This window comes from Tachysurus vachellii, chromosome 3 (assembly GCF_030014155.1).
Source record: "Tachysurus vachellii isolate PV-2020 chromosome 3, HZAU_Pvac_v1, whole genome shotgun sequence".
NCBI classification, from domain to species: Eukaryota; Metazoa; Chordata; class Actinopteri; order Siluriformes; family Bagridae; genus Tachysurus; species Tachysurus vachellii.
In genome coordinates, this window is record NC_083462.1 from 23836750 (window position 1) to 23861476 (window position 24727).

General features: G+C 40.8%; 1 protein-coding gene across 1 annotated transcript in view; it reads right to left on the bottom strand.

Annotated features, from left to right (window-relative positions):
• Nucleotides 1-24260, bottom strand: part of mdga2a (MAM domain containing glycosylphosphatidylinositol anchor 2a) — a 190406-nt gene extending 166146 nt beyond the window's left edge. The window contains exon 1 of the mRNA XM_060866341.1: nt 23313-24260. Coding sequence (XP_060722324.1) covers nt 23313-23397 — 85 coding nt within the window. The 5' untranslated portion in view covers nt 23398-24260. The remainder of the gene's footprint in view (nt 1-23312) is intronic.
• Nucleotides 24261-24727: the final 467 nt, after the last annotated feature.

Sequence of the window (24727 nt, forward strand, 5' to 3'; positions counted from 1 at the left end):
ACTGATATAGCACATTAATCAAGTCTTTGATATTAACTCCTCACTACACACTCTAAAAAGTGAAAGATAAACATTCTTTTAAAAAGTCCAGAATGCCTGTGATGACACTTGCAAATTCAATCCGGAAACATTTATCACAATCACCTTGGGTTTTCTTAATGATGTTGATACAGTACAATTTTAAAAGGTTCATAAACTGCAGACTGCATGTTGCATGGAAATCTCTGAAACTCTCTGGAAGTAATGAGTCCTTGGAGTGCACTGAAGGTTAAAATCCCTTTTTTTTTCACTGCACTATAAGACTTAAGTAATTTTATTGCTTGGTCTGTCCTCCAAGGAACAGCCATAGATCTGCTAACGCCACAGACTTATAACCTAAGGAGCTCTGGCAAGAAAAGTAACGGCTGGATTGAGCCAGAGTGAGTCACAATACCGAGGACTAATAGCTGACTATCAACTATGTTAAGCTTGTTTGATTTCTATCCACTGTTCTGGCTGTACGGTTGCTCTTAACGTATTCATTGGTGATATTTTGGATGAGGTACACACTCTGTGTTAACCCCAGACCTATGAAACTAACAGACGCAGAGCAGCAGAGGAGAGGAGTGGTGTCGAGAATCCCAACGCTTTCTCACCCACACACTGCTGCCGTCTGAGGTTAATTCAGAAATCAGAAAGCCTTCAATACCACCCACCATTCGACTATGTAATCGACTAATCCCAAAAAAAACAAGGCTATGCCACATTTCCTCTATGTTGCGTAATCTAAAAGAGACGCAAGGAACGAGAAAAGGTAAAGGGTGAAAGTAGGAAGCAAAAGAAAATCCTGCTGAAAAGGTACTCGCTGGATGGCCGTCCACCATCCGTGGCAGACAGCCCATGGTTCTGTCTCTTTCATTCTCTCCCATTGCATGCTGGGAAAAATAAGGCTGAGACAGACTTACAGTGTGCATAGGGAGAAATACTTTCCTAGGTTATGACTGGAGGTGGATGGGGTATTTCTGGAGCACAAAGCTATAAAAAGAAAACAGTAATAATGCCAAGTTCTGATCAAAGCATGACAACCCCCCCACCCCTCACCTGAACAACACACATATATACACACACACAGTACAAACACGCTCACACATGCACACAGAAAGAGACAGCACTCTCATACATACCCAATGAGACAAGCTCAGATGTTTCTAACCTTTTCTTATGCTTGTTTGTCATTCATAATTAAAGTAATTCGTATTGAAGAGGGGAAAAGCGCAGTGAAGTGTGGACATCACTGGTACAGAGAATTAAGGATTAAAGCCCACTAGTGCACAGTGCAACACAGAGCCTCCCATTTACACAGGCAGAATGTTGGCAAATGTAAGAGCCAAAGGTTAAGCCTGGTTGCACACCAGGTCCTGAAGGAAATGAAATTCTGATTTCTCAATTTTATCGTACATTATTACAAAAAGGAATTAAAAGGCACACGGTACGGTAAAGATAACCATGTATATGTATATACAAAAGTACCACTGCTGTACAACTTTAATATATTGAAGCTGCAGTCATTTGAAACGAGGCTAGAAGTACACTCGGTTTTTGATTATTTTGGAGGAAGGCCCGCTGAAGCTGTTTTTTATTTCTAGCCCCACCTCTCTCTCTCTCTCTCTCTCTCTCTCTCTCTCTCTCTTTAATTAACTTATTTATTTTATTACTGCTGTTCCCTACCTGTGCTGCCCTAAAATATTCTGTGTGCTCTCAGTAGTATGGCAAGCGCTTTCAGGTACAATCCATTCACCAGGAGCATTTTCATATTTGTGAGTTAAAATAAGGTGTCTCTCTGTTAGTCTGTTCTCTCCACGGAGACAGACGGGGATTAAAATCAGAGTTTGCCTAGGGCTACAGGGGATTTTGGGACAGCACACACATCTAATTATTACAACAGCATCAAAAGAGAAAGAGAGCGAGAGAGAGAGAGAGAGAGAGAGAGAGAGAGAGAGAGAGAGAGAGAGAGAGAGAGAGAGAGAGAGAAATTAAAATGGCAAGTAAAGTTTGTCGGTAGAGATCCATTCTAATATGTTATTGAGGCATATATAAGCATGCTTTGGTGATGATTCTCAAAAATATTTACAAAAAATATACAAAAAAAGGAGCCTTGGGATTTTGCAGGTATTAGAGCTTTGATGCCTCTCATTCCAATTACACCCTGAATGTGTTCCTATTTTCCACGCTAATTTATCAGATACTTTTAACCGCAAATAAATGTAACGGTATGTTTAGCTTAGCAGCGGCTCATGACCATAGATGTTAGTGTGGCAAGACAACATTAATAACCACACAGTCTCAAACTAAATGTTATAATACTTATGATCTGTAGTAAATTTTCTAGTGAGACTAACAACATACTCAAATAGCATACAGTTAAGCAGCTCATTTAGAACAGTAGGAGATGGTTTTTACATGTCATGCTTGTGACAGTATAAGAAATAAGTCCATTCATCCAAAAAAGTCATTTCTACTTGAATCTCCATGCATAAAGAATACTGCAATTTGAAAATAAACCTACTTCATATGTAATATTAAATATACATTAAATATAATAATACTGATATTACTATCATGGGTTTTTACCAAGTTAGTAAAATAAATGGATTACTATGAGCATTGCTAATATAATAAAACATCAATAGAGTTGTATTGGTGTATTTTCAGGTATCTGCCGTTATGAATTTGAAGCAGGATTTGGAAGCTGACTTGTAGAAGAAAAGATGCTCCGCCAGGCTTTGCTGAGAGAAGTGTAAAGCTGCATGGTGGAGCTGAAGTGCTGAGCCTCGGGGATCTTTACAGGAGCAAAGTCAAGAGCTCAGCCTTTGCTTTGTGGTGAGAAGGCAATAAAGGAGGAAATCAAGACTCTGTGTGTCAGCTGCTGCCTCTCACTGTGCTTGCCTGCTCAAGCAGGAGAAGAGGAGAGAGATTGGCTGAGGGCAACCTTCAGCAGCTCTCTGATCTCCATGATGACATGCAGGCCTCTACTCACAGCAAAACGTGCTGCCAATCTTGTGAACGCGCCGGTCTATTTTTCTCTCTATCTTAGTTTTATTTAAAAATGTCAAACAACTGACATCACAAGGAATGCTTACCTGCAACTGGATTACCCTGAAATTACCTGGATTATAGTACTTTATTATATTAATGGCATTAACATTTCATTAGATTCATCAGCATTTCATTAAGCTGTGACACCTTTACAATCCCTGAATGACAACCAGGGGTGTAACATAACATATGAATTATTTTCATTACTTTAATTGCCTATTTTGAAATGTCCTTAATTAAGTACTTTAAAATGGGTGGACTTTATTTTTTTTACTTGAGTACATTTTAAGCACTGTAAGAGTGCTCTGCTAATTTCCCTTCAAGTGTGACCTCATTATATTTGTTTGTTCATTGTTTTCTATTTTGCAAAGAAAACAAGCATTAACTGCTAGTAATCATAGAGGACACACTGCTGAGGAGATGTGAAGGATGCCACAATCAGTGACATTAATCATTAATGTTATAACACTGGAACATCCATGACTTGACCCGCAAGAGATTTCCAAAGTCAAAGCCAGAAGGGCAATACTGTGCTTAGTGCTTAGAAATGTCTGGTCTGCCGTTATTTCAGTGGCCCTTTGAATGTAAAGCGTTCAGGAATTCATCCTGCCATGAATTGGAAAATCATATAGATGATTCTGATTTATTCTATTTTAGAAAGTGTTTAAAAAATTACTCTGAATACATTCAAACCAGTTGTTTTAGGATTAACATACTTCCACCGTACTCACAGTACATTTGTGGATGTAACGTTGTTTTTAAGTACTTTGTTGATGACTAAGATAAACCTATGTAAACATGTACAAAGGTTTATTATATCAGATATTTTGTCATGGCCATAAGATCATGTCAGTTCATATAGCACCTAATACAAATTACTCTTGCTTTTTTATACAAGAGTTTTTCTTATTATTATAGATGGATGGATGGATGGATGGAGGGATAGACATACTTCTGATATGTCAATGTATAACGATGGTATAATTGTAATTATGTGACACAGCAAGCCATACAAAGCAAGTAATGTAAGTTTAATATTTAATTTCATTCATTTCTCTGGCTATCAGGTAAGGTCAAATTAATAGTTCTGCTTCTAAGATTTTTATATCATGATGCTCTGTGTGCACACGCCAATTTAATGGCTCGGAAAGGACACGTGACAAAGTGATTAAGCGCAAGTAATCTACGTCACATTACTCCAGCTTCTTTGTCTTCAGGAAGTGCTCTGTGTATGTTTGTGTCGATTGTCTGTCCTGTCTGTTTAATGCACGATAAAAATATATATACACATTTCAAGAGCTAGGCACGGAGAATTATGTTGCCATCAAAGCATTTTAAGAGGTGCGTGCATCCTTGCCCCTGCTATATCACGGGGGATGGCATGCACTCTTATTGATATGTTTGTTAGGGAAAGGAGCATGCCCAGTCAGTCTCGAGGGAGCAGGCTGCCTGCATTGCAAGGGATTCCCTCTGCGGAATCTCCGATCCCGCTTGGCTGTATTTTCAGCTTCGGGCTGCACTTCGTGGTTTGGTTTCAATAATGGGGTTTGCAGGTTGAGTTAGCGCGAAGCGGAGGAAGAGACGGGTATTCCCCTTTCTCTTGCCCTTTCCCCTGACTCCGTTCACTCGGGTTTGGTTTTGAGAGCTCGTGCTGCGATTTCTCCCAACCCAGAAGAAAGCATGCTGCTTTCCGTGTCGGGCTCTGAGGAGCTTGTTGCCGGTGGGGAGGGGCTTATCCCCTTTGATCTGCTGCCGCAAGCAGTGGCGTTCGCCTGCGCTTCCATTCAAGCCATGTAGAGCTACTTCAGCCTTTGTGGGTAAGTCCTATATGGCAGCAGGCCGATGCGGCCCTGCCCACTATGGCAGTTTTGCAGGCCTACCAGGCTGACCAGATGAGAAAGAGCTCGACGGTGGTGAGGGTTTGGACCCTCAGGTGGTAGCACGGACCTCACGCTTCCCGTCAGGAAGGATCTCCTCTCTCCTCTCTTTTCAGGAAGGCTGCCCCTAATTCCCGCCTGCCCTGTCTGTGCCTGCTCCTCTTCCTAGCACAGATCTCCCTGGAATTGCATCTGCCAGTGCACTGTTTCAGGGCATCTGGTAGATCTGCGTGAGGTTGACGCCACTCTCAGACAACCAAGCAATGTGGAAACTTCTGCTAGGTGTGTCTCAAAGGGATACCGTAGAAAAGGGTACAGGATGTTTTTCATTTTCAGGGTGTGTTGCCTACAATCGTTGCAGGCACCAGGCAGTGTTCCTCCAAGAGGAACTTCTATTACTCCTGAGAAAAGGGACCATGGAACATGTTCCCCTCCCAGAGCGGGACAGCGGCTTTTACAGATGATATTTTGTTGTTCACAAGAAGGACAAGGGGCTGCGGCTGGTTTTGGGCGTACGGGCTCTGAACTGTACTCTGAGGACTGGTTTGTTAAGCTAGACCTCAAAGACGCTTATTTTCACATAGGCATTTTTCCAAAGCACAGGAAATTCCTTAGGTTTGCTTTTGGGGGCAAAGCATACTGGTATTGTGTTCTTCCTTTTGGCCTAGCCCTTTCACCCGCACATCTACAAAGTGCATGGATGCTGCCCTGGCACCGTTGCATCTCCATGGCATCCATGTACTGAATTACCTGGATGACTGGCTCATTCTGGCTCAGTCAAAGGCTATGGCGGCCAGTCATCAAGATGCTGTGCTTGCGCATATGAGGCTTCACGTTGAACCCAGAAAAGTTTCTGCTTTCTCCTTCTCGGAGAACCACTTTTTTGGGGTATTTCGGGACTCCAGCATGATGCAGGCACGTCTGTATCCAACTCAGGTGGCTTCCATCTTGTCAGCAATGGAAGCTATTCGGCTAGCCCGATGTCTCTCTGTTGCCGAGGCACAGAGGTGCTCTGCCTCATGTCGGTAGCAGCCAACGTTATCGATTTGGGTCTGCTTCACATGAGGCCATTCCAGCTCTGGTTCAGGGGTACAGGCTTTATACTTGCAGACATCCCCTCAGGTTTAGAAGTGTCACATGCCGTAAGCGTTGTAACCTTCTTATGTGGAAAAAACCCTGTTCCCTGCCTTGGGTTCCACTCTAGGGGCGTCTCACCATCGCAGGACTCTTTTGATGGACGCCTCGCTTTCAGGCTGGGGAGCAGCCTTGGATGGCAGCCCTGCCCAGGGTCTATGGGAGGGTCCTTATCTCTCATGGCACATAAATTACCTAGAGATGAGGGCCATGTTTCTAGCATTGAGACACTTTCTCCTACACCTCAGGTGCTGCCATGTCTTAGTGTAGACAGACAGCACTGCGGTAGTGTCCTATATAAATTACCAGGCCGGTCTGCTTTCTGTTCAGGTTGGTGCAGCAGATTCTGCTCTGTGCAGAGACCAGGCTTCTTTCTGGTAGCTCTGCTCCGCAAGTCCTAGCCAGAGTTCACCACGCCCAAGTCAACCTTCTCCTAGTTGTACCTCGTTGGTCCTCTTGTGGGCATTCCATGGGAGGTTCCCGTCAGGAAGGATCTCCTCTCTCAGGTGCAGGGGGCAATCCTACACCCCCGCCCCGAGATGTGGAAGCTCTGGGTCTGGCTCCTGAGGGGGACCAGTTCCTAGAGGCAGGCCTCTCATCTGAGGTGACAGAGACTCTAATAAATGCTAGGGCTCCCTCCACAAGGAATCTATATTCTCTAAAGTGGAGGCTTTTTTGCCTCTGGTGCAATGAACGCTGTCGGGATCCAGTAAATTGCCACTGGTACAGTGCTGGACTTTAAAGGTGTATGTGGCCACCATCGCTGCAAGCCACGAACCTGTCCTAGGCACCCTCTGGTCTCTTGCTTTCTGTGTGGTGTCGGGCGGCTGAGGCCTTCCTGCAGGCCACGCCTTCCTTCCTGGGACCTCTCTGTGGTCCTGGAGGGGCTGCTGGAAGCCCCCTTTGAACCCATGGAGTAAGCCTCTGACAAGTTTCTGACCCTGAAGTTGGCTCTGCTCCTAGCCTTGGCCTCTCTCAAAAGAGTGGGAGATTTGCAGACCCTGTCAATCGCCCCCGCCTGCCTAGAATTTGCCTCTGGAATGTCCAAGGCTATTCTGCACCCCAGGGCAGGATAGGTCCCTAAGGTGCCCAGGATGGCGGGTTGTCCAGTTATCCTGCAGGCCTATTGTCCCCCACCCCATGAGTTGACGGAACAGGAGAGGCTACATTTGCTTTGCCCAGTAAGGGCCTTGAGGACTTATGTCCACCGCTCAAGCACGTGGCGTAAGTCCTCCACCCTTTTTGTCTGTTTTGGGAGCCAGAACAGGGGTAATGCACCTGTGCACTGGGTAGTGGAGGCCATTACTCAGGCCTGTGAAGCGCATGGTCTAGCCTCTCAGCATCAGTGCTCACTCCACTAGGGGTATTGCCTAGTCTGGTGCCTTAGCCAGGGGTCTTCCCCTTGAGGATATTTGTTCTGCGGTGGTTTGGTCGCCTTGGTCGTGGTTTGCACACCTTTATCAGGTTATATAACCTAGACTTGGACCCCACTCTAGGGTCCCAGGTCCTGCAGGGCTACTGATGTTCTGTTCCCAGTCTGCTCCTGCTCTCTCACGGCCTCTGGCACAGTCATCGAAAGGTGCATGGCAGCGTGGGTATTGGCATTCCCATAGCATCAGCAGCTTCCCTGACAGAGCGTTGAGTTCCCTCGAAAGGGAACTACACCAGGTTACAAATGTAACCAGGTTCCCTGAGAAGGGAACGAGATGCTGTGTTGCTGGCCATGCCCCAGGTGTCCTCTCGCGCTTCCTTCAGACTAATAGAAGCTGGAGTAATGTGACATAGATGCCCTTATATGGACTTACTGGCGCAGAATCACTTCATCACGTGTCCTTCCCGAGGAATTAAATTGAGAGTTTCAGACACAAGTTCATCATAGAAGCATTCCCATACTGACACAGAGTCTCATTCCCTTTTTAGGGAACCTGGTTACATACATAACCTGGTGTAGTTTTTCACATTTGTCACATGCAGTTTTCCAACTAAAATCAACTCATAAAATCGGCCCGTTATGATTTCTATTCTATTTTAATCAGCATATAATGAGCATTAAATTTGTATGCTGTATTATTTAGTGTAGCTTAGCATGCTATTAAATAAATATCTAAACTCTGTCCAGCCTATAATCCTGCCCTGCACTTAGTGTTCCTGTGATCCGCTCAGATCTACCATCACCCTGACCTGCATCAAGGAGATCCTGAAAATTATTAAAGGACTGAATTTAAACATGCTTTAATTTCCTAGATTCGGATATCCTGTGTTAAGCCAGCCCAGTAGCACTGACCAATCAGAAATAAGCACTGATGTCTGTTTATTCCCAGAAACATGCACAAATGAACTTAAAAATAGGTTATAGGTGTAGCTCAATACTGTATGAGCCCAAACTGTACTGTTGTTAAGCTAAAAATAGCAGCACTCCCAAGCATTGAGTAATTAGAGACAATCTTGTCTTCTTTTTCCATGCACTTTTGTGCGTCTCGCCCGTCAGAGTCTAATTAGCATGTGCAGTTTGTAGGCAAATTAAGTCAGGTGTCAGTATTGAGCTATTTACACGCACCATCAAATGTATAACGATATAGAAATCAATCACTTACTATACTGCAGTAAATAAGGTATTGATACTTAATGCACTTCTATTCAATCCTTTTGGAATCAGCCTTTATACGTGTCAATGCAGGTTTACGTTAATGTGAAGTATAAAAATACGATTAAGTTTAAAAGGAGAGAAGAAGAAGGTAATGCTTTGCAATGATTTCAGATACACAACCCACAATGTCTGAGCTATAGTGCAGCTCCCCTCTTCCCCTCTCTCGTGATAGTGTGTGGGACTCAGAGCACAGGCTTTGACCTGGTTTATCACTCTGCATCTGCTCAGAGGACATGTGCATTTGTCTTACAGCAGTGTGAAACATAAACAATAAGGGCATTTCAGTATTCACGATACATCACTGACACTCTATTGTATCGCCACCGATGGATGCCAGCTGACTCCAAAATGATAAACCGCATATTTACACGAGCGCCAACAGCTTGTTATGAATATTCAAATCTATCAAAAGCACACACTAAAAGATTTCCATCCTTATATTCACTAAACAATAGTTCAACTGTTGCAGCTTGTTAAATTTAAATAATGACTTCACAATTTAAATACAGAGAAAGTACGCAGTATCCTCATTCTGGGCTTTATTTTTAATTATTTATGTATTTTTTTTAACAGGAATTTTAACGTGGAAAGTCGGAGGATGTAAATTTGAATGTAAAATGAAAAATGTATTAAAAATATCAGTTTAGTGATCACTTCCTGTTTCTGATAGACATAATATATTTAGACCACGTTAGTAAGAACTGAACAGTTTTTGATAGTCGTTATCATTAGGAAGTAAAAACAAATTGCAATATGTTGCAGATTTCCTCAGGAATTACTGATTATTTAATTAAAGTCCAGAATGTTTTTTAACTGACAAATAACATATGATCCATTGATTTTGCAGTACTAGCCAAATTACAGCCATCTTTCTACAAATTGCTTTTGCCTTTAAAGTAAAAGCTGAAATAGCATTCCATCCAGGCTTTTCACATTTTAACCCCCTCATTTTCAAATATCCAATATTTGATACCATTTTTTACGTTACGTTAATTAGCCCATTTTGCTGCAAATTTCTAACCATCTATGATTGCTTAGTGGTATACTGAAAATGATGAGAAATTACAGAAGGCAATATTTTAACTGTGACTAAAGGAAATATATAGATTATTTTGATGAATAATGTATTATTTATGTTTTCAATTGATTATTTTCCTAACATTAGTGTTTTCCTTCTCTTATACTACACTCAATCCTGTGGGATATTTCTGAAACGGTTTGATTTGTGAGATCCTGGTACAGCAACTGTAAGGTATAGTTCACTATTTTTTCCTCTGCCTTGTGAATAATATATTTCTGAGGCAAATCTCATTTGTAGTAAGGCATAAAGTCTATACTAAACATTTTCATTTAAATGAACAGTTTTAGCTCAGCGTGGGGATTAGTCTCCTTCCAAAAATGCTAAATAAATGTTTTCTTTACAAAAAGCTTTACTCTTGTGACAATTATACACTCAGACCTAAGTGTATACTTATCCCACTCCAGATACTGTATGGTCTTCTTTTTGCTGTTATACTAACCTCCACTCTTCAGGGAATGCTTTTCTCTGTATTTTGGAGCATGTATGTGGTGATTTGTGATCATTCAGCCACAATTAGTGAGATTATTACTGAGAACAGTTGCTTAAAGTTTTTCATGGTTTTTCAAGGTTGGAGTGGAAGAACTCGAGCGTCCTGATGAGGTCAGGGCTCTGTGTAGGACAACCTTGAAAAAACATGTCTTCATAGACTATGCTTTGTGTCATGCTTTGTGAACAAGTTTGAACCTCTTAGTTCCAGTGAAGTAAAATTGTAATGCTAGAATACATAGAAGACATTCTATACAGTTGTGTGTTTCCAATTGCGTGGCAACAGTTGACCATCAACATTTGATCAAAAAAATTTGTTAATTGTAAAACATAGACGACATCAGTGTCAAATCCCTGAGAGTTTGTCACTATACTAAGAATAAAAGAGTAAAACAAGTGTATTAATATAAATTGTGATTCAGCCGTTAGTAATGACAGAGCTATGCTGTTACAGAAAACTATTCAACACCTTCTGAGCAACATGCTAATGTGGGAGCAATTGGAATAAATGTCAATATTAACTATTCCTGCTATGACACTTATTTCTATCCTATACATTAAAAATGGTTGGATTAAAAAAGTATTTATTGTGAAAACCTGAGTGTATAGCCTGGTTGATCTGTATTATACAATGTGCTGTGCTATTTATTATGTTCAAATAAACATAATTTTAAAGTTTGCAACCTCTGGTTTGGAGCTGAATTTTGTAAAATTCATCTCCAAGAGTGAAATCAGAAATAATATATATAAATATATACATGAATGTCTATAAGTTTGTTTTGGCCCAGAGAACCCAGAGACATTCTACATAGACACAGGGACAATATGTAAAACTCCATGCAGACAGACAACTGGAGCTCAGACTGTGAGGAACCAGCACTACCTGCTGTGCCACTGTGACAGCTGCATGCTTTCATGCAGTTAGAAAATAAACTCTAATGTTACGTGAAGTTTCTAAGTGGATATGGTAGATTAACTGTGGAGATTTAGTGGGTCATAATTGGTTCTTAGCAGCAGGGTCAAATAATATTACATAGCTCTGCCATTCCCCTCCTACTAGCACAGTAGAAGAAAATGTGGAGCAAAAGGTTCTTAGAATGTCAAGAACGAGGACAGCGGAAAAGATGAGTTTACTTGTAGTGGCTTTACTTTGGTAAATGTAGAATCATTTTACATTTTAATACAGTGAGAGAGAGAGAGAGAGAGAGAGAGAGAGAGAGAGCTTATGACATTTAGCTTATCATTTATTTATCATTAGCTTATCATTTTTATCATTTAGCTTATGACATTAGATTTAGTATAAAAACATGAGCTAAATAATTAACACAGGTCTCTACTATCCACTCTGCTCTTATCTATTAAAAAAATTGTGCTACATGTCATGCGTTTATTTAATTTAATCCAAAACTTTCCTTCTTTTATTTTTGAATAATTAAATATTATGAAATATGGTTAGAACAGTGAAATGCATTCTTATAGCCATAAAAGAAAAACAACTCTTTTAGCATGAAAAAGGGCCTTCATTACATTAGTATGGTTTAACCAGCAGCAAGTGGTCATTCAAGCAAAAAAAAAAAAAAAGAGCGAAAAGAAAAACATGTACTAACGTAGGTGAAAATGAAAATAAAATGCATAAACAATCAGTACATCAAAACTGAATCATGAGGTTTCTCTAGCTTTAGTAAGTGCATTGTATTAATGACATATAATACTCTTTCTTTGTGATAATTAATTCATTAGGCATTATGCATGACAGTAAATAATGATATAAAATGATAAATATATTGTTTGTGTATAATGTATATTAGATTCTGGAGAAATGTTATATATAAGTGAAATATTCACTATATGGCCAAACATTTGTGGTCACCTGATTATCACACATATACTTGGTTCTTCCCCAATATTTTACAACAAAGTTAGAAACATATAATTATATAGAATATCTGTATGATGTAGCTTTACAGTTTTCCTTCACTGGAACCAGAAGCTTAAACCTGTTCCATCATGACAATGCTGCTTTGCACAAAGCGATCTCCATGAAGACATAGTTTGTAAGTAATGGAGTAGAAGATCTCAGGTGTCCTGCACAGAGCCCTGAACTTAACCCCTTTTATATTAAGTGGAACACCGACTGTACCCCAGATCTACTCTAATCTAAGCCTTCCCAGAAAAGTCGAGGTTATTATAACGGCAAATAGGTGCCCCGGTGGCTTAGTGGTTAGCACGTTCGCCTCACACCTCCAGGGTCAGGGTTCGATTCCCGCCTCCACCTTGTGTGTGTGGAGTTTACATGTTCTCCCCGTGCCTCGGGGGTTTCCTCCGGGTACTCCGGTTTCCTCCCCCGGTCCAAAGACATGCATGGTAGGTTGATTGGCATCTCTGGAAAATTGTCCCTAGTGTGTGATTGCGTGAGTGAATGAGAGTGTGTGTGTGCCCTGCGATGGGTTGGCACTCTGTCCAAAGTGTATCCTGCCTTGATGCCCAATGACGCCTGAGATAGGCACAGGCTCCCCGTGACCCGAGGTAGTTCGGATAAGCGGTAGAAAATGAATGAATGAATGAATAGGTGCCCACAGACTTCTGGCCATATAGTGTAGTTTAAATCAGATCCTGTACTGAGCTTTTGGGGGGAAAAATGCTGTTTGAAACTGTAAGTGCAATCACTTCACTGGTCTGATGATATAATTGTTCATCAGTAAAGTTTCTGAAAATTAAATGTAACTCTGCCTTCTTGTTGTTTGCCTACTGAGCCCAATTACACTGTGCATTTTCCACACAATGAATCTGACGTTTGATGGCCTTAAAGAGCTTGCAAGTGTTTGGAAGTTTAATCACATGCATAATCACACTGTCACATGTGCACTAATGGAGTCCCTTCTATGCCTTGATGAATCTGCTTGCGTTTATTTGATGTACCAGACTACGGACACTTGCACAAAACCCATTACACTGTGTCTCTTCGTCTCGCCTGGCCTACATACAAGCTGAAACACTGTAGTTCTCTAGAGTGAAAGGAAGCAGCAAAGCCAAGCTTGTTGTTGTCTAACTCCCTAGAGCAGATGAGCGAGAGGAAGAACGGAAATATGGGAGACAGAAGCGGGAGTAAAAGGAAAGATATGTTCACAGCTTATCTCGTCTCAGTTGTTTATCATTGACATTTGAAATTTTAAGGTTTTTCAAGGCATCACTGTCAACAGGCTTGGCTCAGCCTTGCCCCGTGCTTGTCAGAGCTGCTTAAAAGCCTGATTGCTGGTGAGATAAGTATCCCCTTCGAGTTGCCTGGGAGATTATTATTGTTTTTTTTTGTTTTGTTTTTTCTCGTTGTTTTTTTCATGCAAGTCTTCTAACTCTCTTGCGCAATGCTTGCGTGGGGTGATGAGGACTCTCAGGTTGCAATCACTTCACATTCTCTTCAGCGATTTATTCCCTGCCATGTATAAAGCAGGAAAAACAAGGAAGTTGGAGTCTGAGTAGGAGTGTGCTGTGGATTTTGTCACCATGACAACAGACATCACTTCAGACAGGAGCTGCACATGCAATGGATGTGTAGGATGTGTGGGAGCGACACAACGGAAGTGTAGCCTGAGACTGCCAATGAGTCTCATGCCAAACGCTCACACACCCGTGTCATCAGCACAATCTTAATCAACGAGAGGCCAAATCTACAACATCACAGTCGACTGTGGGCCATTTTTCGTAAGACAAACATTTTTTCCTTGGCAGAAGCTGTAAATAAAACATAAGAATGACCAAAATCCTATGTGTCATGCTGCATACTGAAATCCTGGGTAAATGAAGTGCTCGTGCTGAATATTGATATCTCTAAATGTTGGTGCTAAATATTCATAGAATTTATACCTCATTTCTAATTTGATTCAAAAGGGTTGTTTTTTTTTTGCCCATCTGTAAAATTGTATACTTTTGTTAAGTTCAATAACAAAAGAAGGTCAACGATAGCAGATTTTGGTAGATGACAGGATATACAAAGTACCAAAGACTTTTGTCACCTTATTGATTTTAGAGACAAGATGTGTCCATTGATCCTATCCAGTGCACCTGTGGGTCCTAACCTTCAAACAAACCAGCACATCACACACAGTCATCTTGCACAAATGCGCTAACATCCATCAAGCTGGAACTAAGGCTATTTGTCTGAAACATTTATGAGAAATATTTTGGACTAAAATCCTCATTACACGATTAAGTAGCAGCAAGCCACATAAAACTCGTATTCATTACTGAGTAATTTCCGCATAAATCCTCAACAGAAATGTCCACATAATCAGGACAAAGCCATCTGACGTCGGCCGCCAGCAAAAGAACCCTGATCAGTCTTTTGAATGGCTCTGCGTGCTCCAGTAGTCTGCTCAGTAAAGTTCAAGCAGGCAAAATAATTTTCGTCTTTCGTTTCTTCTCATTACTGTAGGAAATGTGAGGGTTTCGATCCTAAGGAACGGATGAAGGAGGCTCTGGAGGAGGCTCTGGAAAGCAACAAAGGCTGCTTTAGTTTCAGCTGTCGAATACATTTGCATAGCTTAGAAGTCCAGCATCTGAAGCAGCTCATGAAAAGATATCCAAGAAGCTGCAATGGGTTCAGAAGTAACTAATGAAAAAAGGGGGAAAGTAAATGGTCTGAATTTACTGTGCTAACAAGAACATCTCATCAACTTGTTCATCAAAACATCAAAAATAATAAATAAAAAAATTGCATTAAAAAAATAAGAAAGAAAGAAAGAAAGAAAGAAAGAAAGAAAGAAAGAAAGAAAGAACTATAGAGTTTGTTATCAGCTTTTTGCTGAAGTGTTTTTATACACAGCATCTGCACAACTGGTTTATGCTTTGTTAGAAGCCTCTCTGTGAACAAACCTCTGAACACCTCAGCACAACCAGCAACGTTCATGGAACAGCAGGAGGTCCATCAAATAAGAAGCGTGCTGCTGTAAACAGCACGTATAAATAGGTGAAGGCATGTGCTTTGTTGTTGTCTGTTAAAACATAAAAGGGTGCATGCTTCAGCAGCTGATATAATGTACCATCGCAGAAGTTCAAGATATATATAAATTGTTGTTTTTGGGTTTTTTTAAACAGCCTCACACTGTGGAAGGTACTTTGCTGGGGTGTTTTTTCCTTACCGGGAAAAGTGCAGACCGATCACATTAATGCTATAATAAAACATTACTAGCCATCACCAGGTCTCAAAACGTGTTAGACAGTGCTCTCCATTACAGTCATCAAACCTGAGGGAAAATGTTTTGGAACAATGGTGTGCCAATGCTTCAGTGCAGTTCCAGAGACATAGAGTAGAACCAATGGCAATATGCCGTGAACATATTCTGGCAGCTCACGTTGTGTCACAGCACTTTAACAACGCTTGGAATTTATATAGTTTTTATTCATTATAGTTTTATTAATAACTCACCATTCTTTCAGGGGTTGACCAATACACATAATAATGTAATACAGTGGTGTCTGGATACGGTACATTTTTCAATACAGCAGAAAGTGATAGCCCTGATATGTGTGTCGTAGGTTTCCATTATGGTTTTGAAAAAATTTACCATAATTAAAATACAATAGCTAAAACTTTTTAATGACATTGTAGTTTTGCTTGATCTATTCTGACTCATAGAATAGCTCATGTATTCACACAAAAGTTGTGCTTTGGAATGTAATCTAATTAAAATTGGCTAATTAAATAACTGCTGTCTGGCCAAGCTTGCACTGGAGATCACAGGTTTTTTAATTTCCTGTTCTGCTCTTAGTATATGTTCTGTCAGTTATGAAGCACTGTGTAGTACTAGATGGGATGTGTGTGTGTGTGTGTGTGTGTGTGTTCCCTTCTTCATGTTTTCATCTTTGTTCTAACAAAAAAGGTAATGTCAAAGCATATGCATGAATGTGTTTGTTATTTTAGTGTTGTAACTTACCTGGAGGCCAAAATATTCCCTTATACCGTATACGATACAGTTACACCAATACTGTCTTTATATATAGTATATGTTTCTTTTTGTGAGTGTGAATCCCATTTAAGTAAACAATGTTTTGCAACCAGCACCCCACCCACCTCTAATGTTAGATGGATAAACATGAATAACAACTTCACTGTTTCAATGCTTCATACTACTGACTCAGTGGGATGGATGGCCTTGGAGAGAGGAGGTGAGGCAGTCCAGCCATGGCTGAGTGGGGCTGAAGAAAAGATGCAAATTATTGCATCAAAGTATCTGTCTTTGGCTCTGTACTTGTTCTTGACATGATATCGCTCCATGTCTAATCAGCAGTCCCAGCCGTTAATTAGGTATATCGTGTTGCAGGTAGATGGTGCTATTGTGCAAGTACTGTATACACTTGTTCAAAATAAATGGTTTCCTGCAACCCCCCTGCTACTTGCTTGGACCCCCCAGGTTAAGAACCGCTGGTATAAATTTTACTAATTAATAAAGCAATAAAATAAACTAATTTCTAAGTGATAAAAAATGAAAGATGTAGTTAATAGATGTAGTCATGTAATGAAACTGTATATTAAATAACTGCTGCTCATCATAGAGTCAAGAGCTAGTTCCTTTTTCTACACTGCACACATTTTACAAAGCCGGATAAGGCACACGTGATAAAATGCATAATTAACATGAAATGTAAATGTATATTACCAACTGAAAATGTTGGTAATGGAAGAAAGATCAATGGAAATTGCACAATGATTCATTGAAATCCCCAGAGTTGCTAACAGCAACAAGGCACAATTATAAACCTGCCACCTGTAAACAAGTAGCTATGTAATTATCACTTCTGTATACTATCTACAATTATCTACAAAGTTTGTAATGTTAATAACCAACCAAGTATTTTGTTTATACATTCAACTAGCATGCTATTTACATGTTGGTGCCAAGTTGATCACAATTAAAGTGTCCTACAACAAATTGTTTATCATTTTTTCCCTCCTGTATTAACCAACACACATACGTGGACATACAAGGAAAAACAGAGAGAGCAAATCAACTGCAACCATAAAGATTCTGAAGCACTGGGCCAGAAAAGTGTGGCTGGGGCATTTAAAGCTGTATGCTGTTGCTTTCACTGTAGGTTCTAAGTGCCAGGGTTCTACACTCCAGTACTGCAGACCTTCAGAATAATTTGATCAGATACATTAGATAAAAAAAAGCAGACTCATAGCTTTTAGCCACACTGTGAGAGTGTAAAGAGCCGATAACTGTTTAGGTGAAGTAAAGAATGCATTAAATGAACACCTAATTTTATGCTGTCTTGAGTGTTTAAAAAATTATTAAACTATTATTATTAACATTGTGAACGTCCTGCCACTCTTTAAATGATAATACATTGAAACTGCTTTTCTAAAACTTATCTGAAATTGAAAAATCCCATTGCTAGCATCTTCAATTGAACTGAAACGATTCTCTAGTAAATACTTCATCACCAGAGCTATTCACAGGTAACAAAGCCTGTTTCAAGCAAAGAAAAATCTTTTTGTGGCTTCAAATTATGTCATTTGTCGATTCCAGTCCAAACTCATTAGTGTTAGTGATTGAAAATCTGCCTAAAATGTGTTTATGCTATGCAGCTGGCTTCAAGTGGGACAGCAAGGCCAGAATGAATTGTTTAAAACACATGCACACACACACACACACACACACACACACACACACACACACACACAAATTACCAAATGAATGTTGCAAGAGCAGTCAGGCTTTGGATAGGACTGTAAACAGGAAAGACAATCATGCATGTAATGCCATATTAAATCAGCTAGGGGCTGCAATCTAGCTGTATTCACTTGTTCTTCTGTGTGATTTCAGTGCTGTGACCCACAAGAAAGAGCAAAGTGACAGAGCAGAGGGGTAGCAGCATAAACTAATGACAGAGAGGAACAAGGAGGAGGAGGTAAAAAATTCTATTTTACCATTAACGCTATTCCTATCCACGCTATTTCTCTATTACTACACTAAGAGTTTGATTTCTTGCCAATGCTGTCCAATGGTAAAGAAGCCAACAAAGTGCTGCATTAATAGTCACAGTACATATACAGTCTGGCAGAGGTGCTCCTAATATCCACACTCTCATTATACACATATTTTGTGGCAATAGTGGGGCATATAACCATGACCAGAAATCACCAATAAAGAGGACAGTCCACTGGAATACATTAATGTTGTTTATACAGTGGTATTTTCAAATATTTATAACTGAACATACTTCACTAGCTGGCGAGGAGAAGCTCAAGCTTATGTAGCTCACTGTTCTGTTTATTGGGAGCTGAAAACATGATTTTAACACAAAGCAGCTAAGCAATTAGCAGTGTTTTTAGTCTCACATGGGTGCCAAACGCCACTCCCTGTATGTGTTTAGCACACCAACTCCAAATATCAGTATCTGTACATACATTTTCACTTCTTTACAGTTTTGTTGTGTTGTTTCTCCATTTTTCTCCAATTATACATACCACTATGCTCCTGGAAAGACTGGAATTCATTCATTCATCTTCTACCGCTTATCCGAACTACCCCGGGTCACGGGGAGCCTGTGCCTATCTCAGGCGTCATTGGGCATCAAGACAGAATACACCCTGGATGGAGTGCCAACCCATCGCAGGGCACACACACACACTCATTCACTCACGCAATCACACACTAGGGACAATTTTCCAGAGATACCAATCAACCTACCATGCATGTCTTTGGACCGAGGGAGGAAACCGGAGTACCCGGAGGAAACCCCCGAGGCACGGGGAGAACATGCAAACTCCACACACACAAGGCGGAGGCGGGAATCAAACTCTGACCCTGGAGGTGTGAGGCGAACATGCTAACCACTAAGCCACCGTGCCCCCCAGACTGGAATTCAACTAGAGTTATATAAATATAAATTATATATATATATATATATATATATATATATAACCAAACCAAACACAAAGCACATACTTGCATGTTAATGATTGTCAATCACTCAAATCAGTAGGTGGGCAATTTGCATTTGGTGACAGCACAAAACTTCATAAAAGGTTAACCTCACAAAGCAGAAAGAACTAAATGAATACTAAACTGACATAAATGAAGAATTTCTAAGAGGCAGAAGTGGGAGTATTTGTGACTCATGTCTATGAGAATAATAAATGATTATATAGCAGCATAGACACCTGAAAAGGCCCAAATACAGAGAGTACAAGAGTCCTGTCCTGTGCTGTCTTGGTAAAGCAGGGCGCTATGCTCAGTGGTGAAGGACATTGCAGCAACACTAAGGGAAATTAGTTCAAGTTTAAAACAAATATGTCAGTCAGTGAAAAGGTTAAAAGCTGAAAATAAAAGCTTGCTATGTAAATTAAAGGGATAGGTCAATTGCTCCCATTTATGCCAGAAGCCTTTGCTTTACAGAGAGACGTGATGAGGCGAAGACTGACAGTAAGCACGTCCTCACTACGGTCTTCGTTTAAGGATGGAGGAGGAATGTGCTCTGATGTATCCAGGCATGCAGCACACTAGAGAGTATATGGCTCATTGTAGGTTGAGACAGTCTGCATCAGTCACTTACCTCTCATTGAAATATGCCAGTAGCGAGCAATCCAAGCATAGACAAAACGGACATTTACAAGAATGGCACAGTATCTTTTTTGACAACTGAATTAGTGCTGGCTCAGGATGGAAAAAAAAAAGATGGAATGGGAAACAAAACTGATTTATAAGCTAGCTTCCTTTGGGAAGAAAAGAAAAATCATATTGATCTCTAAATAATCATTCCTTCCTAAGGTCTGCATGTGCTAACTCCTCCAGTAATATCCTTTGTACTCTTTGCACCTCTTTGGCTTACAGCTACCATATGCAACATTTTGTCTATGTTTTTTTAGATACGTTTTTCTAAAAATCCATAACTAACAAATGACTAGTTTAACTATTAAAAGACTTAAAAGGTTTGTAACTGAAATAAATAAGTAATTAATGTACTGCATTAAAATGCAGTAACTCCTTTGCAAATTGAGATAAAGATGATCATTTGAGATTTACATTAGTTATGCATCTTCTTATGCATATTTCTACAACACTAAATAGCAAAATTATGATATGAATATTGTAGTGAATTTATGGGATTTGCATTCATTTCTTGTATAGATGCCAATTTGCAGATTAATCCATTCGTATCTAGCTTGATTGATGAGGCACAAGGTATATGAGCTCTAAGAGCTCCTAAACCTCACCTCCACACCTAATCCAGCTTGCACATTTGTTTTTGTTTGCACCAACCCTTGATATTTTCTCATGAATTTAGTTGGTCTGTTCTAAAATATAAACAACATAGTCACATAATTGAAACCACCTCAACCCTGACCAGGCAGCACTGCATGTCCATAGTAATGAATGTGATCTTTCTTCATCCTTTGGGGTGAACAGTCACTCACACCTGCATGAAAGTTAAAAAAACAGAGCAGCTAATGTTTTCTCAGTCTACAACAGCCCAGTTGTAGGGCCTGTGCCCAATGTGGCTTTAGATTTCTGTTCTTGGCTGTGAGGAAAGTGGATATGGTCTTCTGCTGTTGTAGCCCATCCACCTCAAGCTTTAACGTGCTGTCCGCTCTTAGATGTTTTTAATTTTATCATGGTTGTAAAGAGTGGTTATTTAAGTAAACCCTTCAATCAGCTCAATCTAGTCTGGTCATTCACTCAACAAGGTGCCACCTCATGTATCTGCCACATGTTTGGCTGATTGGATGATTACATACCTATAAATCAGTGGAAAATTCTGAGTAGCCTATTGTATTTATCAAAGTGCTGTAACCTGTAAATATCATACATATCTGTGCACTGTTGTGGTGGAACAATCCTAAAACCCCTTTAAAAGCCCTTTAATAGAAAAGTATGCATCTTCAAGTTTCAAGAAATTGGACCATTCAGTGGACAATGCTTTCCATGTATTTGTATGCAGTTGTGCCTTGATATGTGCTTTTCATTAAACTGAGTTCAAAACAACATGGTATATTTAATCTTGCTCATGTGCAATGTGTCATCTGTAGCTAACCACTGGTTGTTTGAGTTTTGACAAATTCCTACATTAAGATAGCAAAGATAGATAAATTAACTATTCTTAACAACCTAATATTCTGAACATCAAAAATAAGCTAATTGCAAATTAAGAAACTGGTGTTACATAAAAGTTACAACAGTTGAATTTTACTCAACATGCTCAGTGATAGACAGAGACTTGAGTGTTTTGGTCTAAAGGTAGATTATTGCTCTCTAGGTTGAATAAGTCATCAGTAACTGGAACAGAATAATGAACATTCATTCATTCATTCATCTTCTACCGCTTATCCGAACTACCTCGGGTCACGGGGAGCCTGTGCCTATCTCAGGCGTCATCGGGCATCAAGGCAGGATACACCCTGGACGGAGTGCCAACCCATCGCAGGGCACACACACTCTCATTCACTCGCACAATCACACAATTTTCCAAATAGGGACAATTTTCCAGAGATGCCAATCAACCTACCATGCATGTCTTTGGACCGGGGGAGGAAACCGGAGTACCCGGAGGAAACCCCCGAGGCACGGGGAGAACATGCAAACTCCACACACACAAGGTGGAGGCGGGAATCGAACCCCGACCCTGGAGGTGTGATGCGAACGTGCTAACCACTAAGCCACCGTGCCCCCTAGAATAATGAACATATTTGGGCAAAATACTAAGCTTTACTCAAAAATGAATGAGCATCTGTGCTCCAATTTGGTGCAGTTCTAGTCTATTAAGTAAGCTAATACAACCATTTTCTGATAATTAATAGACAATAATTATAATACCTATAGAACACTGGCTCTTTGGACCAATGAACTGAGTTAAATTAAATTTTATCAGTGGTTCCCATACCTCAGGCTCATTTAAATGAATTGCTTCTGCTCATAAGCGGCACACCTTGGCTATAATGAATAGGCTACTCAGTTTTCACACAGCCTCCTGTTACAATAGCTCCACCATTGGTGTAATGGACATCTTGCATGCTTTCACTTATGATTGATAACTGACTCATTATGGCTTACCAGTCAAAACCTATTTACCAGTCATCCAAGTTAATCCTGTCTATATTAACTCCAATAATGATAACCGCTAAAATTCAGTTTTGTTCATATGGTTTTGTTATTTCAGTAGTTGCAACATAACTAAAATCCATCTCACATGGGCACTATGTTTTCCTGCTATTGCTTAGGTTTAAAATCTCCTCACATGGTTCAGCAGAAGAGCTGCTGCTTCAACGAAGCGTTCTGCAACACCTGAATTGATATGGGAGAAACGTCGAGTCGATCTGTTGCTATTCCTAGCATTTCAACGTGTGACCTATCATCTGACCAGATCTGCCATGATTTCCATTTGCTGCCCCAAGCAACAGCAGCTTGGAGCAAACGGTGCTTAGATGTTTTCCCCTGTGACATTTGCACAGTGCCCATTATGATTCATAGCGATGCAAGACTCACTTAGCTCTCCCTGTGAGAACTCACACTAGCAGAATGACACTAGTTGCATTATCTGTGCACTACAGAAGAGGGGGCAGTCCGCGTTTCAGAGATGGCCACTACTTCTGAATTTTCACTTTGCCTCTACACTACTACTGAACACACCTATTAACGGGCCACTGTTCAGGCTTTAATACACTGTTTGTTTGGGGTTTTTTTTTTAAATCAAAACTCAATTTTCATGCCAGCATGCATGATGCTGAAACAGGTTCAATGAACTGATGGAGCCAATACTTTATTTATGGCCTGTATTGACGAAACGGTCAATAAAGCACGCGTAATGAACGTTCATTACCTAACAGATTGCATGCATCATTATGTTATTTATCATTTAAGATCTTAATCGCGTCGGTGACCCGGTGTTCCAGTGTGAATCAGCTCTCCTAAAAAAACAGAGATCAACTATAGCTTTAAAGCATCAGGAAGACGTAATATCCAAATTATTTATGTTTAGCATTTCTCCAAGGTCACGATCGAGCCGATCGACTTACCGTACACTCCCTCAGAGGAAATGCCGTCCAGGATCAGCGTAATAAGCCCCAAAATGCTGATAATCCCATCCATTTTTAGTTGCATCTCCGCATATCTAGTCGACACCAGAGAAAGTGTTTCCTGATGGAGATGAGCTCGTAAAGAAAGACAGGAATCACACAGGAACCTTAGAGAGATCACGCGCCGATTGATTTGCGCTCTGAACACGGAGACGGGTTTAATAAACAGCGCGCACTGATTACGGCGCCAGGTTTCCGCTTGGTCTCCAAACGAGTCCAAAAATCAATCGGTCCGATTTTTAGCTCATGTGACCCAAACCGAACCTCACACAAACGTATGCAGCCATATGTAGTAGCGTTAGGATGTCGAGGCTAGCTCAGATCTGTTGTGATGCCAGTTGATGACAAGCTGTACGAGTAACCTAGTTCAGCGTCGAATAACGGCGGAACGCATCTGCTTTACAAACAGTAGCGTCGTGATCCTGATCACAGCTCGGCGGGCAGATCGCCGATCACGGACCTGTGAATGCAATTCCGTGCGTCAGTGTGTTATTCCTTGGCCAGCACGCAGCCGCGGTGTCTATCTGTCCGTCTGCCTGCAGCTCGCCCCCTCGCCGATCACCGGTGGACTCGCAACGCCGAAGTTGTCCTCTGCTCCTTCTTTCACGCAATCTCACATCCAGAGAGCGACTTTCCTCCGGCTGGAATGACGGAGACGGTTCAGCTCGTGACGCGACAGAAAGGCGCGTGCACCGCAAATGTATTTTTTTCGACGGCGTGTGTTACGGCACAAACGAATGGGGGAGATAAAAGTCCTTTTATCCGTTCCTAGCAACAGAAGCATCCACTTCACGACGCGGCGGGGATTCTGATCGCGCGGACCGCCAATCCGTCACATTGCGCAAGACGGTGCGCTATGGAAACGGAGTGGCGACGCACGCGGCCGCGCTTTTTTTCTCGTTACGTCAACGAGAGCGCGCGCATGACATTCGCGGCTCTCATCAGTATGGAAGACTACGCACACACACACGCACACGCGGAAGGAACCATGAGAAATGTAGCATGGACACGAAGGGGTGAAAACTGAAGCAGTGCATCATCAGTAAAACCTGAAAAACCAAATCGCAGGTTTCCTCTTCTCATTGTCTCATAATACAGCCAGAATCCAATAAAACGCAATCAGAACACGTCGCACACGTTATTACAGCATCCACAGAGCGACTAGTAAACACAGAACAGGACTAAGGTGGAAAGGAAGACATCTATATTTCTGATATTATATATAATTGGCATGGAATCATTGTTGCCGGACACATTGGGCCGTTCAAAACAGTGTACTGAAATATCTTAATATACATAACAAGAAAGTGTATAGTTCTAATAATATTATATAATAATTTTCCTGCAAATTGAAG